This window comes from Lonchura striata, chromosome 2, assembly GCF_050655825.1.
Source record: "Lonchura striata isolate lonStrDom1 chromosome 2, ASM5065582v1, whole genome shotgun sequence".
NCBI lineage: Eukaryota > Metazoa > Chordata > Aves > Passeriformes > Estrildidae > Lonchura > Lonchura striata.
In genome coordinates, this window is record NC_140704.1 from 136298799 (window position 1) to 136321527 (window position 22729).

The 22729-nt window shown below is 42.6% G+C and overlaps 1 protein-coding gene across 5 annotated transcripts in view; it reads left to right on the forward strand.

The window, feature by feature from the left end:
• The first annotated feature begins 2663 nt into the window (after positions 1–2663).
• Positions 2664–22729, forward strand: part of GRHL2 (grainyhead like transcription factor 2) — a 67469-nt gene continuing 47403 nt past the window's right edge. For 2 of the 5 annotated variants that reach the window (XM_085572415.1, XM_085572417.1), the window contains exons 1-4: positions 2664–2799; positions 15498–15687; positions 18532–18599; positions 20125–20509. In XM_085572415.1, coding sequence (XP_085428541.1) covers positions 2780–2799; positions 15498–15687; positions 18532–18599; positions 20125–20509 — 663 coding nt within the window. In that variant the 5' untranslated portion in view covers positions 2664–2779. Of the gene's footprint in view, positions 2800–3736; positions 5015–15497; positions 15688–18531; positions 18600–20124; positions 20510–22729 lie in introns of those variants that run through there. The other 3 variants (XM_085572418.1, XM_085572419.1, XM_085572420.1) reach the window with 3 other exon arrangements.

Genomic DNA, 22729 nt, shown 5'->3' on the forward strand with positions numbered 1-22729 from the left:
GTATTTGACCCAGTGCTAGAACAACAAACTCCATTTTAGATTGAGTTACAGTTTGGGTTTGGTCCAGGACTACAGATGGCATCAAATGCAGTTTGCTTTCTTGTAAAATCACATATCAGCAGCATTTCTACCTTGGGGAAGGTGGCATTTTCAAGTGCACTCATCACTGATCTTCCTCTCCTTCTTCCTGTGCATTTCATATGGGAAAATGGAGGGGGAGGGGGGATGAACACAACAACATCCAAAGGTTTCTTAAAACTGAAAAATTAAAAAAGAGAAAGAGGATACCTGAACTAGCGTTAATCCTATTGATGGATTGATGGTGCTCAAACAGATAACCTTTTCAGGTCTCAAAGTTTCTTTCCACATAACAACTATTTGGGAAAGAAACCTTATAATTTCTGCAGTTAACAGTGAGAGCTTCAGTAACTTAAACTATTATAACATTCTACCACTATTTCTTGAAAACAGTATATAGTAATGTATTTGAGAGATCCAACTTATTTTAAGGTTATACAGAATTCTGTATTCAAAATGACTGCATCATTTGATATTAATAAATTGCTCTGTTTCTTTCGTGTTTTATGAAGCCTTATAGTACGATACAAAACAATTTATATAAGCATCGCCATGAATAATGACAACACTGACAACTTTTGACTGGACTCACAGACTGTGTTTCTTTCCTTTGACTGGTAAATGGACAAAGAGATTGGTTCAATCAAAGAGTCATTGACCTAGGGAAAGTATTTTTCTATTTATGTTTAGTTAAAGTGACAAATCTTAATGAGACTGTTTAAGCTGACTTAAAACTGATTTATACTGATTTTTTTTATTTTATTAGTTACTATGAACACAGATAAGGAATGAGACCCAGTAATAGATATTTGTGCCTGATTGTGATCCCATAATACCACAGACTTATCAGAGTCAAGTTTGATTTCAACTGCAGCAGTAGGCAAATAAAGGCCCCAGACCATAACATTTTATATCTATGTATATATGTATGTGTGTCTGTGTGTGTACATATATATTTGGTTATACAAATATGTATTACCATTAATATCCCTCCTACTACATTCCCCTGTCAAGGGAAATTCCCCTGTTCAGAAGTTGGACTCAATGATCCTTGAGGATCCCTTCCAACTCAAGGTATTCTATGATTTTATGAAATCAAATGTAGAAAATGGAAAATCTGTTTCACCAAAGACATTATAAATTTGATGGATTTGAAATAATTTAGGTAATTGTCTTGCAAAGATGATTAAGTAACATAATGGTCTACCCCACATGATGATACATTCTTTACACATTCAGCACGATTTGTACAGCAGAGGTTGACAGCAGTCTAGTTGGATGCCTAGTACAGAAAGCTGTTTCCAGGAGGGCAGGTGGCAGCAGGAAGGATTAATGCAGTCCTGGCCTGTCTCTGATGGAGGAATGGGGACTGAGAATGGGGTGATAGCAGATGGGAGACTCGTTGCTACCCTTCCACTGTTTGTTCTCAAACTGACCCAAGGAGGTCCCCTCCCCCACCTTCTCCATCAGGGTCAAAGCTGCTGCCCCCACAGCCCGATCTGGTTGTCTCTTGTAAACCCACTTTGGTCCTCTGGCAAAGTACACAGTAGGTTGTACTTGGCTGAAGGGTGACTGATGGATCTGCAGTCTTCTTCATTCACTTCATCCCTGACAAGAGCCTCAGTAAATGCTCCATTCCAACCTTTCCATTCTCTTCCAGCTTTCCCCTGCTGACAAATCAGACCCCTCAACACCCATCATCAGCATCCCCAGTTCAGGTATCAGCTCTCAGATCTGCACAGTGGGTGTCATCACCTGGCACCACCTCATCCTGCTGCCGTGAGATGCCTTCTGCAGAAAGACATTCACCAACGTCAAACTCAGCTGGTCCCAACCGTAGTAAGATCAAAAGAAAAAAAAATTAAGAAGGAAAAAAAAAAAAGGTAAAAAACCTCCCCAAACCCAAGAAAAAACCCGATCTTCCAAACTGTCCTGCGAAGGGCGACACCTCCGTGGGCATTACTCGACGGCAGCCACAGGCCAGCGAAGCCGGGGATTTCGGGCACGGAGCAGCCCAACAGGTGAGGCAGGCGGACCGCGCAGGGGCCGCCTCAGCCTCACGGGGCACCCATGGCCGTGCGCCGCTCCTCGCCTCCTCAGCGCGGCCGGCCGGGCCCCTCCGTCCGCGGCGGGGGCAGGGAGGCGTTGTTGGACGGTGGAACTGCCCGCCGCCCGAGCGCCGGCTCCCCTTTTCTTTTTTATTTTCCCTTTTCTTTTCCTTCCTTTCCCGCCGGCGGCGGCCCCCGGTGCCTCCCGGCGCGGTGCGTTCGTTACCTGGCGCTCGGCGGCGGCTCCTTCCTCACCTGTGCGCGCCTCTGCCAATGGCAGCGCACCTGGCGGCCGCGCTGCCCAATCAGCGCGCGGCTCGTCCCTCTCCCCGCTCCTTTAGTGAAAGAATCCAGCGCCGCTCGGGAAAGTTACCTGTGCGCGCCCGGCCCGGCCGCTCTCCCGTGCCGAGCCCCGCCGGCGCCCCAGCCCCGCCGCTCCCCACATGCCAGGGGGAGGGGGCTCTACCTGTCCTGCCTCGGCGGCTGGCTGTGGAGCCGGGAGAGGGGGGGAAGGAAAGCAGAATTACCAGTAGCTCTGGTTCTGCCGTCCCGGGCGTTCACACGCACACCTTCACCTGCACAGACCTGAAAGTCCAGTTCCGCCAGGCAGACGGAGGCACCGGGAAAAGGGGAGAGAGTTCATTGGATCAAACATGTCACAAGAGACGGACAAGTAAGTGATCGTAGGCACGCCGCTGCGCCCGCTGCGCGGGGCGGCCCCGCCGGGCTGGCCGTGCTCCCCTTCGCCGGTGGCGGACGCGGACCCGCCGGGACGGCGCTTCTCTCTCTTCTCCCTCCTGCAGCGACGCCGGAGCGGGCGCACGGACACTCCGGAGAGCCCGAGGACGAGGCTGCGGCTCGCGGCCCCGCACCTCGCTCTCCGCCTGGCCGTGGGGCTGCGCGATTATTTGTTTAATTCCCCTTGTAATTTAGAGGGGGCTTTTTGTTTATTTGTTTGTGTTGTTTTGTTTTTCCCCCCCTCACCTCGAGGGTCACTTTTCGTGAACAGAGAGCTCCTCGCCCTGGAAGAGCGGAGCGGCCTCCGGCCGCCGAAGGCCTTGGACGTAAAGAGCTTCTTGGCTTTTGTGTTGGCGCAACAAAGGGCTTTTATCCCCAAAGGAGCGGGGACGGCCATCTTCCCCCCCTCGGCTGGGGCCGGCGGGGCAGGGGGCCCGGGCGGCGAGAGGAAGGCCCTGCCTCGGCCCAGGTGCTGCCCGCCCGCTCCATGCGGCGCCTCCTGCCTCGCCGTCCTGACCTTGTTTTCCCGGCGGGACGCCCGGGCGGGCCCGCGGCTACCCGGAGACCGGCGGGGTTAAAAAGTAACTTTTCCAGTAGCGGGGCCGAAGGAGAAGGATGAAGACGAGAAGGAAGCCTCCCGGGCCCGCCGCGGCCCCTCTCCCGCCCGGCCTGGCTGTAGCGAGGCCGGGACACCGCGCGGAGCAGGGGTACTCCCGCTGTCTCCCGGCCGGCCGTGGTGCTGGGTGCTCCCGGACCCGCAGCACCGCGGCGGGCTCGGCGTCCCGGGACGGCGAGCGCCGCCAGGAGCCGTCGGTGGGCGCGGAGGCCGCGGCGTGCGCCCCTCCTGCCGCCGCGGCTGTGCCAGCGCCGGTGCCGAGCGGCCAGGCCCGGCTGTTCCCCCGGTAAACAAGCCGCACAGGCGCTCCCGCCATGGCGGCGGGTGGTTCGGCGCGGCGCCCAGAGCCGCCGGGAGGCAGCCAGGCGGGAAGGCCATTTTCCCTGCTCGGGTGATTAGTGCTGCTGCTGGAGGCGGCTGGCGAGAGTTACGGGGTAAGGAAGATGGAGGGCGGGAGGTGGCTGTTTTGTTTTACTGCTGCCCTGGTGCAGGTAGGAGTGCCCCAAACACGGGTGTGAGCTCGGCTGCGTTTGGTGTTGCTCAGGTGCTAGCCCTGGTTGGGCTGCCCGGAGCCTTTGTGCCAAAGGAGGTGGAGAGGAGGAGCCTGATGTCGGAGAGAGGCTTGGTGACAACCTGCCTGTCAAAGAGTGAAAGAAGGAGATTACCCGACAAAAGAAAACAGCAGGGTTGGGTCCCCCTGATAGAGAAGAGACAGGATAGGACGGTTCAGAGGGGAAAGAGTAAACAAAAAATATTAAGCCTGACCTTTTCAAACATCAGATGACAGTGGGATTATACGAAGGTAGCTAATGGCATGAAATTAAACCAATTTGGGTAGGAGTTGAAAGTGGCGTTTAGAAGTTCATCTGAGTTGGGATGGGAACTAATGCCTTAGGTGGCCAGATTAGAGCAGTAAATGATTAAAGTGCAAGGAAGGGAATAACGACAGAGCCCTGAGGGGTGCGGGTGCGTGAAGGAGCAGCTGAAAGAGCAACTCGGTTGGGAGGGGAGCCAAATTATCTGTGGAAGAGCTGATAAACAGTGATAGAGGGCATCCCACAGCAATGGGCAGTTCCAGAACGGCGTGAAGGTGAAAGGGGCCTGTAAATTACTTCCTGGCTAAGCCTAGCTGCCAGTAGTTTTAGCAGCCAGAAACTAGGCTGCGGCAGATCAAGGGCAGTTAATGGGCGAGGGTGGGGAATATGGAAAGGTGTGTGTGGGGGGGGGGGGGGGGGCAGAAGAGCAACTTCACACCATAGTCGGCTTTGAATCAGAAAAACAGTGGAGAGGAAACCTAACTCATGTAAGAAACTAAAGAGAAAATGGTTTGCCTCTGGGTCTGGGACGCTACTGAGATACTGGACTATCCTTCCTTTCCAACAGCAACGATATGGCAAACGTGTAAACCACTGAAACTGGAGATTAATGCCCTTTATCCCCTGCTCTGTGTAGTGCTGCTGCTGTTACCACTGTGAGGAATTTAAGAGCAGTACAGAGCACACAACCTCAAGTAACAGCACTTGCTCCATTGCAGGTATGCATGTGATCTGTTTCTGGTTAAGGTGTTTAGAAAATTTATAGGTGATAGGTAAGGGTTTGAAAAGGAAATGAAGAGTAAAGAAATCTCTGTGCTCTCTACAGACAAGTGTAACATGAGAAGACAAATACATTTGTTTCCAGAAGAGATGGCCAGATGGAATGAGATAATAGACTGATAGACTGGTGTGAGGAGTTTGCATGGGAAGGTTTTTGGTGGTGCGGTTTTTTTTTTTTTTTTTTTTTTTTTTTTTTTTTTTTTTAGGTTCTAATTATATCCAATTAGAACCTAATCCAGAGAGTGCAATATTCTCCTCCACGTGGCCTTTCTTTTACTTAAAACTAGATCTTCCCTACAGGCAAGACTGGAGAGTACAGCTCATTATTTTGAAGTCATTAAATTTGTCAGAGTCACTGGACATGTTTCTGTGGGGCTTCTGCTACTAAAGTGCTGGTGTAGAGGACTAATCAGGGGTAGGGATATAGAAAGTGTGGAAGAATACATTCTGTGGGACTTGCTTGCTTTTACTTTGCTGGAGAGGTGATAGACCCTCTGCAGTACTACACAGAGCTGCCTGAAGTGTCTGTCTTTGGAGGGAGCAGTGGGGACAGGTTCTGTAGTGCTTTAAGGGAGGAAGGTGGACAGTTAGGTGAAAATGCTAAAAAACCAGGTGTTTGATTGTAATGCTAACTGAGGACCTTAGAAGGGCAGATTATCCTTAAGATAGGTGTACTACTTCCCTGTCTTTCCCTTTAGTCTTTCTGCCTAAACTAGGTCTTGTCTGCTTGTTTCCACAAACTCTGGGGTCAGGAGAGATAAGGCATGATTGCACGTGCATTTTTCAGAGGTAATACCGACTTAAGCAGGCTGTGGCCACTTGTTCCTACCTCTGTTCCAACCTCTCAGGTGTGTCAGTAGAGCTGTTGTGCAGCTAGAGAACTGGCTCAGAGTTGGTGTTATTTTTGACATCCATTTTTCATTGGTCAAGGTTCATATGCAGCAGGGGTGCAAGCAAATGGCAGGAGTTAAGAAAATAACTGTTCAAACTATAATCTCTGCAGAAGAAAATGCATGTCCCTCCCACTCTGAGTGTTTTTTAGGTCTGTGCTGTTGCTTCCATTATTATCCAGTTTCCAGATCCTTTGAGGGGAACCTGGGCATTAATGAAGACTGAGGGACATAGGGTGGTAAGGAGGGAGCATCAGTTTTGCAGGGTGAAAAGATTATTCTAGGGTACACTTCTGCGTTTATAGGCTAAAGTTGTTCTTTTGTAGTATACAAAAAAGATAATCTCAAAATTCCAGAGTCATGGCTCTAGTGCATTAGTGGAGCGAATCGGTGAGCTCGCTACTTAAGTGAGACTTAACTGGGCTTTATAAATTGACAGCACTTCTGTGAATGAGGAGCAGCAGCAATTGTGCAACCATTTGGGATCTGCCTTGTAAATGCCACAGTTGTGTCCGTGCTGCTCCTGGAGTTGTGTGAAGAAGGCCCAGGTGGGCTGGGACAACACTTGCAGGCCAGTGGCAGGCCCCAGCACGGCCGCCCCGGCTCTCTTTCTCTGGGGGGGCTGCCGCCCCGGCTCTCTTTCTCTGGGGGGGCTGCCGCCCCGGCTCTCTTTCTCTGGGGGGGCTGCCGCCCCGGCTCTCTTTCTCTGGGGGGGGCTGCCGCCCCGGCTCTCTTTCTCTGGGGGGGCTGCCGCCCCGGCTCTCTTTCTCTGGGGGGGGCTGCCGCCCCGGCTCTCTTTCTCTGGGGGGGCTGCCGCCCCGGCTCTCTTTCTCTGGGGGGGGCTGCCGCCCCGGCTCTCTTTCTCTGGGGGGGCTGCCGCCCCGGCTCTCTTTCTCTGGGTGCTGCCCCGGCTCTCTTTCTCTGGGTGCTGCCCTGGCTCTCTGCTGGCTGCCCAGCTGCCTGCCTGCCCCCTGTCAGGCTCCCAACAGCCCGGGGTGTGCAGAGCTGCTCAGGACACCAGGTAGCTGGGGCTGGGGCATGCTCAGACTGCCCTCACAAAGGAGGGCTTGAGGCAGCCTGGGTCTGCAGCAGAGCATGTGCTTGTAGGTAAATAACTGAGTGGAGAGCAAACTCGTAGGTGGGAATGGGTTCAGACCTGTTCCCATGCGTCAGTGGAGGCATGTTCACATCCAGCTTGCTGCTTGCTAGTATCTGTGGCAGAAGTTGCTCTTCACAGGGTAATTTTGATTTACTGTTTTCTCCTCAGTGTGTAAATTTACTGCCTTCATAACATTTAACTTGAACATCTTGTGCTGTAACATAAAGGGGGTGTATAATTTACAACGTGATTCTCTGTTTTCTTCTTAATTTTTTCTTTGAGGGTCAAACACATTTTGCAAGGAAGGTGGAAAATCGGTGTGCAGAACTTCACAGAACTTCCAACCATAAGCTTAGCTAAGAGGAGTAAGAATATCATATGGTTGGGACTTGCTGTTTACACTACTGTCTCTCTGGCACTGGAGTCTGAGACCGGACTGAAGATCAAAGCTGAAGAGGAGGGAGGGGATTTTCCCAGGTCGCTTTAAGTTGCTTATAATGATCACATAACCTCTTACCTGTGGAAGGGTCAGCAGGGGCATCATTGGCCCTGTTTGGCTGGGACATCTGAAGGGGAAATGATATTTCACCAGTTGACATTTGTTGCCAAGCATTTTCGCAAATATTAATCCAGTGCAGTGGTTACCTTAAGTTTTTTTTTTAATTAGGAAGCAGCCAATTAAGCTGCTGTTCTTAGTACATATACAAAATAGCACTTTCAAATGCTGATCTAGGAATTAATCCTGGAGTCAATCTTCATTTGCTTTTTGATCAGTGATTGGGACAATACTAGCTAGTTAAAAGAAGAGAAGTAATTATTTCTGACATCTTAGTATACAGAGGTACTGTTCTGTTCTTCTACAGTGCTGACACAATACAAATGACAGTAGATGCTTACACAATATTTAACCAAGGAAACCATATTAAATACATCTGAATGCTGAAGTTAAATATTGCAATGTATCTATAGCTTGAGAATGTCTCAAACATCAAAGATTATTTCTTTTATATATATCTATTTATAGCTATATATTTTTATATATAGATCTGATAATTTTCCTGATTTAAGGAAGCAATGGTATATTCTATAATAATGCATTTAAGTAGTTCTATGAAGTATATTTTTGGATTTTATGCTTTTTAAAAATATTTGTGGGAAATCTTGATTCCCAGGATGGCTTGTTAAATTAATATTTTCCTTCTAGCTACATAAAAGATTTAATATCCTGAAAAAATGGCAATCAGTGCTGTCAGTGAAGTAACAATTCAATTTCCATTAACTCTGTGGAAGCAGTGAATGAACAAGGACCACGGGGCCAAGGGTCAGATTAAATTGTAGGAGGTCTGGGCAGCCTTGTCATGACCTGTTCTTAATTTTACAGCCTGCTTCTAGCTGCTTCAAGTCAGTTAAAACAACCTTGGGTGCTATGCACATGAAGTACTCTTCTTAGGAAAACAGCATGGCCTGCCATGAAGCTGCTAAATAATTGCTAATTCTGATCAACTCTGTCAGCTTCTGCAGAAGTGCTGTGAGCTTCAGGTTTTCCTCATTTTGATTTTTTACAAATGTGCTGAAACCTGTCCTTTTTTGAGACTTGTTATATTGATTTAAAAAAAAAAAAGTAACAGACTTAGTACGTGAGTAACACAAGATTAGTAGAAATAATATTTTATCACAAGTGAACAAAAAAAAGTCTCTGAAATCAGGGGTATAAAAAGTCTGTCCCAGGGTAAGTAATTACTTACTTGAACTAGTCCTCAGTAGGCACTTATTGTATGTATTTAGTCCCTGTGTCATATTTCTTTTTCTTACTTCCGCTTTGACATAGTTAATAATAATTTTTTGTCAATGTTAATGAATCACTTATTTGTTTTAATCTCTTGATCACTACTGCATGCTCAAGTTATTTTGGTTCTGAGTAAAAACAAATAAATTTCTACTAGGCATGTAATTGTTAAACTAGTCTGTTTTGCCGTTCATTGTTGCCGTTCTTAGTGTATTATTTTACTTCCTCTCAGACTATTATTAATGATAAAATAATTTATTTTAATCATTTCACATGTTTAATCTTGCTCAGATTCATCTTGTGCTCAAAAAGTATAATTGTCCCAAAATTGCAAGAGTCCCAAACTTGCATTCATTAGAAGGCAAAATGACTCAGCCTCTTTAATGGGAGTTTTTTTCCTTGGTATGGACTTCTGGGCCAGAGGGCAACTTACCTTTTTGTTTCCTGGTGGTCTAAATGCTTTGATTTTTTTTTTTTCCTTCACTCTCAATTCATTTGTATATTTATGTAGTTACTGGATTGGGTTAAGTACCTTTTGGAGACGTGTTTTGCTTCTGGGAATGATATGATTGTCAGCTATGAAAGACAAAATGCTGAGACACATGGGTCATAATTTTTCTGTTTGTAAAATATTTGTGCTCCTTTGTAGTTTTAACAAAACCCTATTATCTAATTGAAACAAAAGTATTGCAAACTATTTAATTATATGTTTGGCAATAAATCCTGACGAATATCAAGTTGTTTTTTTCTTTTTTTTTTAACCCAATAAATCAAAACTTGCAGTGAGCCACACAAATTGTGGAGTTTTTTAGTGGTATTTTGTTTGGTTGGTTTTTTATTTTGTTTTGCTTTTTGTTTTTGTTTTGTTTTAAACTTGATGTCAAGTAGGTGAAGTGGTATTCTGAAGGTAATAAACTTGGGCCAAAACTAACATTAGAATCTTTGAAACAAATGGTTTCAAGTGCTAGGACTAGCTTTGATTTATACTTCTTTGTATAATGAGCACAGGCAGAAATTTATGATCTGGAATCTGAAGTTTTAATTTATGCAGCTTCTGTGGGATCTGTCCCGCATTTTAAATGGTCATACTACTTCATTTTGTGCCTGTGAATTCATATATATGTGCATTAGTTTTAAGACAAATTGCATGAACATCTCTTGTAGATCTGTTTTATAGTTCTTACAGCTGAACTAAGATTTTTGTAAGTGAAAAATAAACTTACAGAGGGTTTGAGAGCTGCTGAAATGTTTGATCATACTCTGCCCTTCTTAGTTGTGTGAAAACTGAAGTGGAATCATCTGCTCTATTTTCTAGTTCTTGGATGTGTCTGGAGAATGCTCCCGTATTTGTCACACCAAATGAAACATGGGTGTTCTACAAGTTCACCATTTCTTTGACTTTGCACTGGAGGAAAGACCAGGATGCACCATGGTGTGTGATGCATGTCTGTGTGCAACAGAAGTGGTCCCTTTGGCTAGAATCTTGTTTTAGAATTTTTGTTTCTCCCAGCATTTGCAGAATGGAGACAGTTGCCCTGGTCACCTTCTTATCATGCCACTAACAAGGAGCTTATGATAAATATTCTATGACCTTGATGTGCTGGGCTGGGAACAAGGGTGATGTGAGTCTGTCTTGCTTTTTATAGTTATTTGACTAGTGCTAAAATTTCAGGATGCTTTATGACAGCTGTATGGACCAAAGCCTTGTATCCCTTCTCTTGAAGGAGCAGTTTGCAGAGGATGTGTGCAGAAGTGCCTGGTGCTCTTTTATCTCATCTGTGTAAGAATGGGCAGGCTCAGGCCTGGGCTGAAACCTGGGAATTGGAACCTCTCCTGTTTTCCTGCCTCAGACACATTGACACATTGCTTATGTGTTCCCATCTGGCACCTAGCTCTGCAGGCAGGGGAAAGTCCTGCATTGTCACAGGGTGAAGAAGTCTGCAGGTATATTCATGGAGCATCATGATTGTTACTTTTATTTTTTAAGAACAAACACAATGTCAAAAAAGAAAAAAAAAAAAACAACCAAACCGAACAACACCACACAGTTAAAAAATGGAAATGCCTGGGCTGGTTGCCCACCTTGGCAGTTTAAGCAATCTGCTTTGGATTTCAGGGTTGAATTTCTTGGGCAAAGCAAAAGATGTGGGGCAGGTAGGAAGAGGCTTTCTTTCACACTAGTGCCAACTGGATCAGGATGTAATGCTGAGCATATGATGCAGCAGGGTGCAGATGTACTTGATGCAGCGTGGCTGCATCAGTCTGCTTTATGTTCAGTAGCAGATATAGCTGAGAAGTTGAGGGCTGCTTGAGCTTTCTAAATTCAAAAGAAAGCTCTTGAACATCAAAATTGGTTTTGAGAGACTGGCAGGCAGGACACCTTGTTTCTGAATAAAAAGGAAACTGAGCACCAAGCCTTTTACCACTGTTCATGAGCTTGTTAATGGGCAGTTCTGATTCATTGTGAGTTAATTTGCAAATTGCATCAGGTTGGGTGAGAATTTGCCTGTAGTAAGATTTTGTAGCCCCGAGGGATGGCTGTTGTGTGTTCATTATCTTTAATCCCAGGAAGAGCTTGAAAGGCTAGCCTTTTCCATTTAGTATTATTGATGTTAAGTACAATGTACCTCTCCAATTTACACTGTGGCAACTGAAATGAAACAAAGTTTTGGATATCTTTGTATTTATATACTACACTTGTATCGGTTTTATAAAATTCCATAATCATAATTGTAAAAAAGTTTAAAAAAATCACTGTAACTACTATTAATCTGGAAAATTTGTTTTATGAAAATGCACAAATCACTTTGGGTGGTATGAACAGGAAAATCTCTACTAAGCAGTGGAGAGAATAAAAAGATTTTGCAAAATAAAGGCCGTCGGAAGTTTTAGTTTTGACGTAAATGCTCCCATGTTAGAGCAGTCTGGTTCCTAGGTAGACCATTGCTCAGAAAAGACCTTTTTTTCTTGAACACTTATTACTGTTTGACGTAATACAGTGGAAACATTTTGCATTCATGAGGCGCTCAAGCGGTAGCTTGAAAGGAAACATTTACTTTTTACATACGAAGTATCCTTATTCTTCAGCTCTTTCTGCATGATAAAATGAGGATGTGCTTTCAGCTTGTACAAGTGTGTCCCGCACAGCTGTATTCTGGTTAACACACATCCTGACTCCTAGATAGAGGAGTAGTGGGCTGGCCCGCTAGAGGAATGGGCACTGCAGGAGTTGCTCTTGTTCTCTGCTCTTTAGCAGGTTCTTAGCTGTGACTGGGGCTATAGCGGGTATTTGCTGGTGTTGCTGGACAGATTGAGTGGGAGTCTTGCAATCTTGGCCTGTCTTTCTTAAGTGTGTGGTTCTTGGTAGATGTGGTCACTGATGTATTTTCAGCTTTTGACAAGATTAATAGATCTATGGATCTGCTAATTGCAGGCTCCAAATTTGGCTGTTCTTTCAGCTGGGACGGTCAGGGCAGCTCTGTAGTGGGATTGCTGTTGCTCATAGGTGTCTCCCTTTGTCTTCCACATGGTTCAGGTACCACCAGAGTCACTTTCCTCCCAAGCAGCTGCCAGCTGTCATCAGTTGCATGGCTGGAACAGCTGGGGTTGCCCTGGCATGGAAGTATGACTGGCAAGATAGGGGAGCTTACCTGTGTGGAGCCTCACTTAGCATAGTTGGGTTTTCTTGGTGTATATTAAAATGCACTGTATTTATGTCCTCTGGTTATGGAGGATTTTGCTACCCCTCTGTCACATTTAGCTGAAATCATCCAAGGAGGTTCAGCAGTTGTGCCGAAAGGAAAGGGAATGTGTGTGCATGCTCAAGTCTAATTTCTTCAGAGAAAGTCTACCTCTCATCCAAACAGCCTTATTTAATAGAGAAGTTTTCTTTAAGTGAGCCCAATTGTTTTGGCTGACTACTTTGGCTATAATATTTGAAATTATTGACTATGTTAAGTCATGATTATTAGCTCTGACCATTAACCTCCTACAGAGCTGATTACAGGGACAGGGGTGATGAGGAAGTTTTTTATTTTTCTTCATGCTATTGTTTCAGTCTGTTTGCAGAGTAAACACAATGAGTGTGGCAGTTGATTATACTGCAGACTATCTCTTAAGGTAGAGGAGACAGATATTTCGTTTTCAAATGTGAAAACCTGAGTTTTAGGAAAAAACATGCTCTGGAGAGATGTTGGGAAGGCTCTAGGTCTATGCACCTGTGCCTTTCCAACCATCCCAGCTGTTTACAGTGTTGCTGTTTCTAGAGCATTTATCCCCTTTGCTTTGGCTTCTCCCCAAGACAATAAGATATGCACCTCTGAGAGACTGCACTCTAGTCGTTGCTTTAAGATCATCTTGGCTAAATTAGAGCAACAGAGATTGACTCCTCCCTTCCAGCATTTTTACAGATAAGCACAGCCCAAGTCATAAAAGGTATGTTTTTAAAGGTATCTTGCTGTCTGACTGTGGTGCTCATAAATCAGTTATGACTGTCGCACGGCTGTGAGCGCTCTGAGAACAAAAGGCAGTTATTGATTTAAAAGGACGATTGCTACAGGAAGAAGGGTGAGCGGGATTTTGTGCATTGCAATGGGCACCTGCCCATGTGGTGAAACAGCTCAGATTTAGCTGAAGGGGAGCTTTGTTGAGGAAAGGAGAATCCTTGCTTGGAATCATTGCCTCTGAGCCAGGGAGAATTGACTACTCCAGAGTGGAAACAGGCCCTCAGCTACCTCTGGCACAAACAGCAGGGCTGTTGCAAATCTGATTTGAGTTTCTAACAATAAGGTATTGAAGAGGCAGGTAGACCTAGCAGTTGCCTCTGTGTTTCCTTAGGCTCCTAATTTATGCTCAGCTACACTTGCTGAAGCAAACCCGTAACAACACAAATGTATATGTGAAAACAAGAGGGACAAAAATCTTCAGCCAAAGGCCAGGCAGAAGTGTTGTCGAAAACAAAAAAAACCAAACAACAAAAAAAGGCAGTTTCCAAAAATCCAGTTACTTTATATGAAAGAAAAATAGAACCGGTACTGTAATTGGTTGTATTTTCTGATATGAAGCTATGAAATGCTCTCTTCCCCCACAGAGCTCATAAAATTGTGCTCTGTGTACCAGGTGGACTATTTTGTTTTTCATTAAATAAAGAAACTTGTAAACAGTGCTCTGTACCATAGAGATGATAATCTCCACCATCCTCCTCTTCTTCCTTAAGCACTGGAGCATGCACTTCGCAGGTTGGACTGGCACCACAGCAGAGTTCTGGTGATACCCCAAACTTCTGCTGGTCACTGAAGTTTGGGGCCCAGGCAAGGCATGCTCCAAGCATCTGAGAGCATTTACTGTGTGGGTTTAATTGTGCATTTATCAAATCCTATTTCAGAAAACAAATAGAAGTCTTGTTTGCACAGTTTAAATGCCACTCTCTGTGCAGTAGCAGCAGTTGGTTGAGTTAGATCTGTGGAGCTGGCACTCCACAGGTAAGGCAGAAAAGAAGGAGGAGGCTGACTACTAAACTGGCTTTTATGTGGAAGATGGCAAAAAGTGTTTTATGAAGGTCACCAGGAATAACTACTAGTTTTACCAGTTAAGTCGGTGTATTTAGTTATACTACCATATCTGCAACTTTTGCATTTGTAAGGTGTAATGTTAAAAGTTTCATTGTCGTAATTCTAAGTTGAGCCACAATTCTTGACCGTGCTCTTGTAGCACCCGTGAAGCACCATGCTCCTCACTTCGCTATTTCCCATGCCTAATCTGTTTGCCTACTATCTTATGTAATAGGCCTGCAACTTTTTTTTTTTTCTTATGCAGTTCTTTTATCAATAAGTTTATTGAACATTTTGCAAAAGCAGGTACTATTATCTTCATTTATATTTCCATTATACTGGAAATCTCAGCTGTAGCTGTGGTGCAGCAGCTTCTTATGCAGTATACATGGGCACTGGCCAGTTTGTACAACTTTCAGGCTGGAGGAAACTGCTTTGGCTGCAAATGCCACTCACTAATGGTCTTGTGTGTGTTACCATGGGTTTATAATTAGATGCAGTGAGTGATAAAGTGTGCATGGAGACCAAATATATTTACTTCTGTTCTATCCACTGGACCTATTGCACATGTACTGTTACAGAAAACTTCTCTGAAATTGCTGACAAGTTGCATTCTAAAAGCAGAGAATAGCTTAATTTTAAGGTGTACCCACTTAACAAATACTGAACTATACTCTGTTTAGGTGAACTCTAAATTAGTATTAGATGCTTTTTCTTGTTTTCCATTCATGTTTCCTTATGTCAGTTAAATGTTGGATTTTTTTCCCTAATCAAGTGTGCACATAGCAAGAATACTGGGGCAAAATATTCTTATATTGTTGCTTCATTTTTTTCCAAATAGGTCTAAAATATTTTTGTAGCTCTAGCTGTATATTAGTAAAAATACACTTGAAGTATTATCTCAAGGTCTGCACGCATTTAGATTTTTTTTAAGGACTGAAGATAGCTAATACTGATAAATATTTGTCACCAAGTGTAAAACAGAGATGCTTGCTTGATGTAATCATGTAACTATTGAGCTATTTGATGTTCTTTACCATGCCTTGTGAATAAAGTAATCCCTTCTGGATCACAATTTTATTCTTCCTGTCTATGCAGTAACAAGCGACTTGTGGCCTTAGTGCCAAATGACACTTCATTCAACACCAGACGAGCCTACACCAGTGAAGATGAAGCCTGGAAGTCGTATTTGGAGAATCCCTTAACAGCAGCTACCAAGGCTATGATGAGCATAAATGGTGATGAGGACAGTGCTGCTGCTCTTGGCCTATTGTATGACTATTATAAAGTAGGTAATTCTGTCATTATCCCTCCCTGCTGCAATAGCAGGGACCACTCTAAGAGGCATCAAAAAAGACAGTTTTCTAGGAGAGAAGTCACTGCATCTAATGCACTCTAATGTTTCCATCATGCACCCATTCTGTTATTGGAAGCCTGTCTGAAACAGTTTTGATGTATTTAATTCTGGAGAGAAAAAAAATCTCAGAATTCCCATATTAAATTTTATACCATGTTTTCTTTTTGAGCATAGTGTTCTTCCTTTGCAAGAACATTGGATGATACTTGAAATACTGAAGTGTAAAAGGGGAGGCCTTGTCTATCTGTATGTTTGTCTGCTTTTCTGGTTCATTCCACACATGTTTTAGTTTGCTCTTTAACTGGGGTATCTCTCATCTGACAATTTCCCATGTTATTTTTGTTTGTATAATGATTGCAGTCGGCTGTATACAAACATACAGTGAGGGCTAGCCCTTGCACTGGCAGTTTAATGGACACCGAGCCAGAGATCTAAGTCAATTTACAGGAAAAGCACTAATGTAGTTTCAGTTTGTTATGTTCTAAACCCAGGGCTTTACATGCAATTTTGGTAACTTTTTTTTTAATATATATATTTCATCATGTTTAAGTAAAGCTATGTTTGAGATTTTTGCTGAAATCAGAGGAGAGTCCTAGAGAATGCATCTCTTTGTAAAGCAAAATTGTCATTTGGAAACCCATGCTGACCCTTTGGTACTCTGCAAACAGAATCAGTGTTGCCTGCCAAGCACTAGAGTGTGAATTAGTTATAGTGAAATGAACAATCTCCATTCCCCTGAAGTCAGCTATGGCTGCCTTGGACATATGATCTTCTGTGAAAGCCAGCACAGCAATGTCAGGTCTCCTTGTAATTCATGAAGAAGTAACAGGAATGGGACTTAAAAACCTTTGCTTTTAGTATGTATTAGTATAAATGCTTTTAATGAAAGGACTTAACTTTTTAATCTCTGTGATATTGAGTGTTCAGGAGAAGGGGTTGTAGGGAAGATGCCATATACCAACCTTACGGTTAAATATTAATTGCTTTGCTGATTATATTCCTTGCTTTTGTGTGTTGTCAGTAGAGAAAACTGTTCCCAGTGAGAAAGAAAAAAGGTCCTTTTCTCTGCTTGACATAGTTACCACAGTGCCAGAGTCTGTGAAACTAATATAGATTCATAAAATTCAGGATGTGTATGAGCATCTAGAGTATTGGCTTCTGTCTTAGTAGTACCTTTGTATGTAGCCATTCATTAATATGATGGATTTTTGTAAAAAAACCAGAAAATAGCCCTTTTCCTTTTCAAAACCATGTTCTAAAAGACATATCTACTCTTTGTTCCAGGCAGTTGCTAAAACTTTGGGTTCAGATGGAATAAGGTGGGATTAACGTCTCAAAACCATTTCCAGCATTCAATCATAATCTATTTTTGTCTTAAATAGGGAAGAAATGATAACTCTTATTGATGCTCCCAAACACAAACTTAAAACTTAACCTCTGTGCTGTAATGGGGAAGTGCAGAGGACTTCCAGTGCACCAGACTCTTGAATTGTCCTTATTTTTAATCTGGCTTATTAGTTCTGACATGCTGGGTAATATTTTTGAATTACTTTTTCCAGTCAATAGGAATTATTTGAATTTAATTGTTTGTTTTTTTCTTGGAGTGATATTTACCTAAACATAGACCCTCATTCAGAGAAAAATATATAATCTGAAAAGGGGAATCAACATATGTAAACTGTAGCTTTTATCCCAGTTAAAAAAAAAAAAAATAGGTTTTTTAGGCAGAAGGATGCTTAATAGGGAAAGGGGATGTCCCTAAAAGACAGAATGACTCTGGATAGAACTCTGGGACTGTGCTGCTGTCTTGCAGTTATTGTTGATGTTAACATTGACTACTGGAGTGCACTGTAATACTGTTTTTCCTCTAAAGTCAGATATTTTTCTGATGTTTCCTTAAAATATTTAATAGTAAAAAGCACAGCTTTAGCCCATTCTTAGGTCTAATCTTGCTTTTTAATCCTGAATTAATTGCTGCGATGGAGTGGATATGTCTTTTGCAAAAGATAGATTAGAAGTTTTAGCTCCCAAAATAATGGCTCAGCAAGAAAAGAAAATATGGTCATAGGAACTTCACCCTTGGTGATTTCATATCTGTGCTGGTGTCAGAACACTGGTATGTAGGAGTACAAATCTTTAAAGTTGCTTGGTGTCAGTTCTGAGTTTGTCAAGGGGCCAGATTTGACTAGGTTTTTATACCTCTCATAGCTATTGATGCAGTGAGCAAAGCAGAAGTCAGTGTTTCTGATGACATACCAGCATGCCTTGACCTGTCCCCATACTAAAAGATCCACAACCTTCCTGCACTCCAGGCTTCTCTCTAACAGGAGGACTTACCTAGTGCTTATGTTTTAATTGAAAAGCCTTTTTTGTCTGAACTAAAATGGTCTCGGGGCAGAACTCATCAAAGCATTGTATCTTCCTTCTCATCTTGTTTTTTTCAGTGAAAGTGTGTGTGTATTTTTGGAATAATATGATCTTTGGTTTTGAGGTAGCTTGGCCTAGCTTGATATTCAAAAGACAGGACATGAAGAAGATTGCTTTGTTCCTAACTGGTGTGCCCAAGAACTGGAAAAGAAAACAATTCCTTTATTTTTTGTTTTTGGAAATTTTCTTTCTGTTCACAGTCAGTCTCCCAAAGAAAAAGCTCCTAGCAATCTTTGAGCTAGACAACACAGATAGTTACATTTTTCTAGTTGTTACAGTACAGCAGTCTGAAGCTGCAAATGCATGACAGTTGCATTTACCTGACCCCATGCCTGGTGTTGTTCTCAGGTTCCCAGAGATAAAAGGCTGTTGTCTGTTAACAAAGTGAGTGATAATCAAGAAGACCAAGATAAAAGGTACAGTATTATTCAAAATCATACACCCAGCTACTTCAAGTGTTGATCAGTTGTGAACTGGAACTGTGAGAGCCTGAGGGGTTTATGGTTTTCTTTCAGAAGTTAAAAGAATTAAGGTTGTTTTGGGAAGCACCTTTTACTCCTTTTTACTTTCAATTGATTAGAAAAAATGGATAGTATTCTCAAACATGCAGTTTGGGAGGTAGCTGAGAGTTTCACTCTTTGTTTCTTGGTGGTGTTGTGCTGCAGAGATTAGTAAAATCAGATTATCTTGACAGTTGTCTGTTTTTCTTTGTTGTAGGGCCAAAAGTGAGTAGTTTGGCCTCAGTAATCTCATTTATAGATTTATTTAACATAATTTAGGATTTGCCCAGCAAATAAAGTAGCTCTTAAAATTATTTGCTCAGAATATTTTGCTCGCTCCTCTCAGATTTCAGTTTTTCTCTGTAGGCTAAAAGTGACTTCAGTCAAAGGAAGCTGCCTCCTACTATTATGACCTGCAGAAAAGAAAGTGTATATTTTTGTAGAAACAAAGAAGTTTTTACATATGGGAAGGTATCTTCATATAAAATTATGACAGAGATGAGCTACGCAAGATTTATTTCAATGTAACTAATTTGTGACAGCCTCAGCTGGTCTCCACTAGCTGCTCATAAGGTGATTGTTTCAATAGGTAGTAATATAAATTTACTGTTTCAAAATAAGCTATGAAATATTTTTTGGACAGTTTTTCTTTTACAAACCAGAGAAATTCCTGATGTTCAGTTCCTGAATTAAGTGTGATTGGTGAAACTGGCCTACAGTGGAAAGCTAAGAGAAACTGGGCACTAGGTAGTGTCACAGCATTTCTCCTGGGTTGAAAACGAAGCAATGTTATGCCTACTAGAAGTTCTATGAGTTAGCAATTTTATGTCAGTATAACTGCTACAAGCAATCAGATCGCTTTCAACAGCAACTGAGGGTAGCTGTGGGAATGCTGCTGAGGTTACCTTGTAGCCACTATAGTTACTGATCTACTCTGCTACAATGGAATTCCTGGGCTTGATCTTTTAGAATAGCATTGCTACCAGAGTTAAGCAAATAATAGTGGCCTGAGAGCATGCCATCTCCATATGAATTTTGCTGTTGATATTCTGCCTATTTCATGTGCAAAATATCTACTGTGAGTAATCCATGTCCTGCCTTACTCTTTATTCTTATTTTGTGTCTAAAGATTGTTGTACTGCTGGATTGATTTTGCATCCAAATTATAAGCTAAGGCAAGAGCAATCCTGGATACCCAGAATTTATTGTAACAAGTCAAATCAAATCATTGTCTTTCCCCATTTGTTAAAGAGTCTGGACCTCTCTGCTTGCCTCACAGTTTCTTTTTTTTTTTTTTTCCTATTTGTTAATGTATTACTTCTTATGGCAGTGTCTTATCAGAATTGAAAAATCTTCTTCCCTGACATTTAAGACCATTAAGCTATTTAAGGAGATTTCCTCTATCAGGACAGTTTATAAATTTTTTTGGTTTGTCTCACAGAAATTGTCTTAATACCACGGAAGCTCAGAATAACTTAAGTGGGGGAGAGAACCGTGTGCAAGTCCTGAAGACAGTGCCCGTTAACCTTTCCTTGAACCAAGATCCTTTGGAGTCATCCAAAAGGGAATACAACACAAATGTGTCTGGGAGCTCAACACCCATCACAGGGTCAGCAGTGACTGTGGTTAAAGCAGAGGAATTCACCCCTGTTTTTATGACCCCACAAACACACTATGCAAGAGGAGAAAATGAGGAGCACCGGGGTGTTATCTTTGAGCCATACGAAGTGTCCAACATTGCTCCCCACACAAATTATCTTAAAGATGATCAGCGCAGTACTCCTGACAGTACCTACAGCGACACCTTCAAAGATGGAGGAACAGAAGTAAGTTTTCCACCTCAAATTAGCATCTAAGAATGCAATAAAAAGCTGTAAACAAGATAAGGATATTTGAGCTTGTAAACAAGATAAGGAGATTTGAACTGTCCACGAGAGCCATTAGAAGAATAGTGATGCTTGTTTCAACAAATTAATTTCTACTCCTTGCTGTGTTCCCATCAGTCTGTGCTCTGATTAAAGGGGAGCATCATGAGACGTTTCAGAAGACAATTTTAAAGTTGTTTATTGAAAATTCTGAGAATAATAAATACAGATTTTTTTTGTCTTTGGGGTATTGTGTTATTCTGAAAGAAGATTGATTTACCATTAACAAGATCTGCCTTCAGAATAGCAAGAAATAGCGACTTTGTAACAGGGAAATTCTAGATGTTCTTTTGAAAATGCAAATGAGTAGCAACAGCCTCTGCTGCTGGATAAACCCAAGTAATTTCAGAAGCTGTTTGTTGCATGAAGCTCTATTCTGCAACACAAGTAAGTGAGAAAAAGTAGCAGAATTAGACTAATAGAGGGGAACAGAGAATTCAACAGGCAAGGAAGAACTGCATGTATGTGTACAGGAATGAGAAGAAAAAAGGCAAGGAGAACTCCTAACTATTTTACAGTTATGCTACTGTCAAAGTAGTTTTACATCAACTTTTTTATAGTGAGTACCCTCTGGCTGCTTTTGCCTGCTGCAGAATAAGGCAGACAAGCTGGAATTGTAGATCAGTGAGGACAATTTAAAGCTGATAGTACCTCTGCAAATAATTAAAGATATTAGATGGTAAAACTCCCCTAGGGTTTTTCTCCTCCCAACTTTACAAAATTGTAAACATAACAAAAGTACAAGACAAGCTACATTAAGGTTGAGCTGCCTAGATTTACTGCATGAGAAATTTACTGTGTGTTTGTGTATGTGTATTATGGAAAAGTACATTGCCTCCATGAGTGACACAGATCCAGGATATCTGGAGGTGAAATCTTTTCAGATACAGAACACATGTAGGTCAACTAAGTGAATAAATAATGAAGAAATCTAGCTTCCCATTGTAAAATCAGTAGGATCAAACCTTGGATTAGAGACACTGCTCTGCATTATCAAGTAATATTAATTGGGCAATTTTTGTGTTACTGGTCAATGGCTCTTATGGTACCATGCTCTTGGCTTTCCCTGGGGTGCTGTAGCAGAGTGACTCCATTCCATTTGTTTGTTCTGGGACATGCTGCTGAGAGGTTCCCAAACAGTCAATCTGCCCTGTGGAGAGAGTTGTCAAACATGCAAACTTGTTAAATTTGGACATAAATAGGAACTTAACATCTATATGTTGTTACATGATTCTGTGTTACAGTGATTTTGTTACAATGGTTGTATATTGTTACAAGTTTTTAAAATGTCTGGTTAATAACAGGGTACAGTACTTGTCATCTAGGATTTCTCTACAGTCTGTGGAGAGAGAATCTGTTCAACTCCACTTGCCAAAACTGGCTGTAGTGGTTTTCTAAGTACACTCACTCCTCTCCATCTTCACATCCCCTATTAATTCTACAAGGGACACTGGACAATAAATTTTATGTCCCCAGCCATAGTTGTTAGGGGAGATGTGTGCCACTGTTGGTGGCCTTCCAGCTGCAAGTGTTCTCATGCATGTGGCATGGGAGCAGTCAGAGCTTTGCCACCCTGCTGTAGCCTTACTGAACACTGGGTCTGCCTCTGTTTTTCTCAACTGCCCAAACCCCAGGATGTGCTTAGCCTGTGTTCCGACTGCTCCACCAGCCACTGTTGTGTAGGCACAGCTGGATGGAGCAGGTGTGGGGAAACCATAATGTAAAATGCCAGAACATGCCAAAAGAAACTTAGGCAAAGTTAGTGTTTAGAAGTAGGAAGACAGTTGTTCTTACTAGTTTTCATAAGTGCTTGCAAAGTATTCCTTAAGTATTGGTGAGAATGAGTGGGTTTGGATTTGTTCTAATACTTAGTTAATTGTCAAACACATTATAAATACATATTTAGGAATGGGTTTAAAACATTTATGGGGTTATAGTTGTCTTGTACTGAAGGAGTGCTGAGTTTATAGGTCCCTATGGTAGTGGACACTTTGGTCAATTGCTTGCTGTGTTCTTCGTTACAATTTTAACAATTATAAATATACTGTTCTAATCTCTTATTTTCTTGTTTAGCTGTGCTTAGTTTGTTAGCTCTTTATAGTATAAACAAATTCTTTGAGG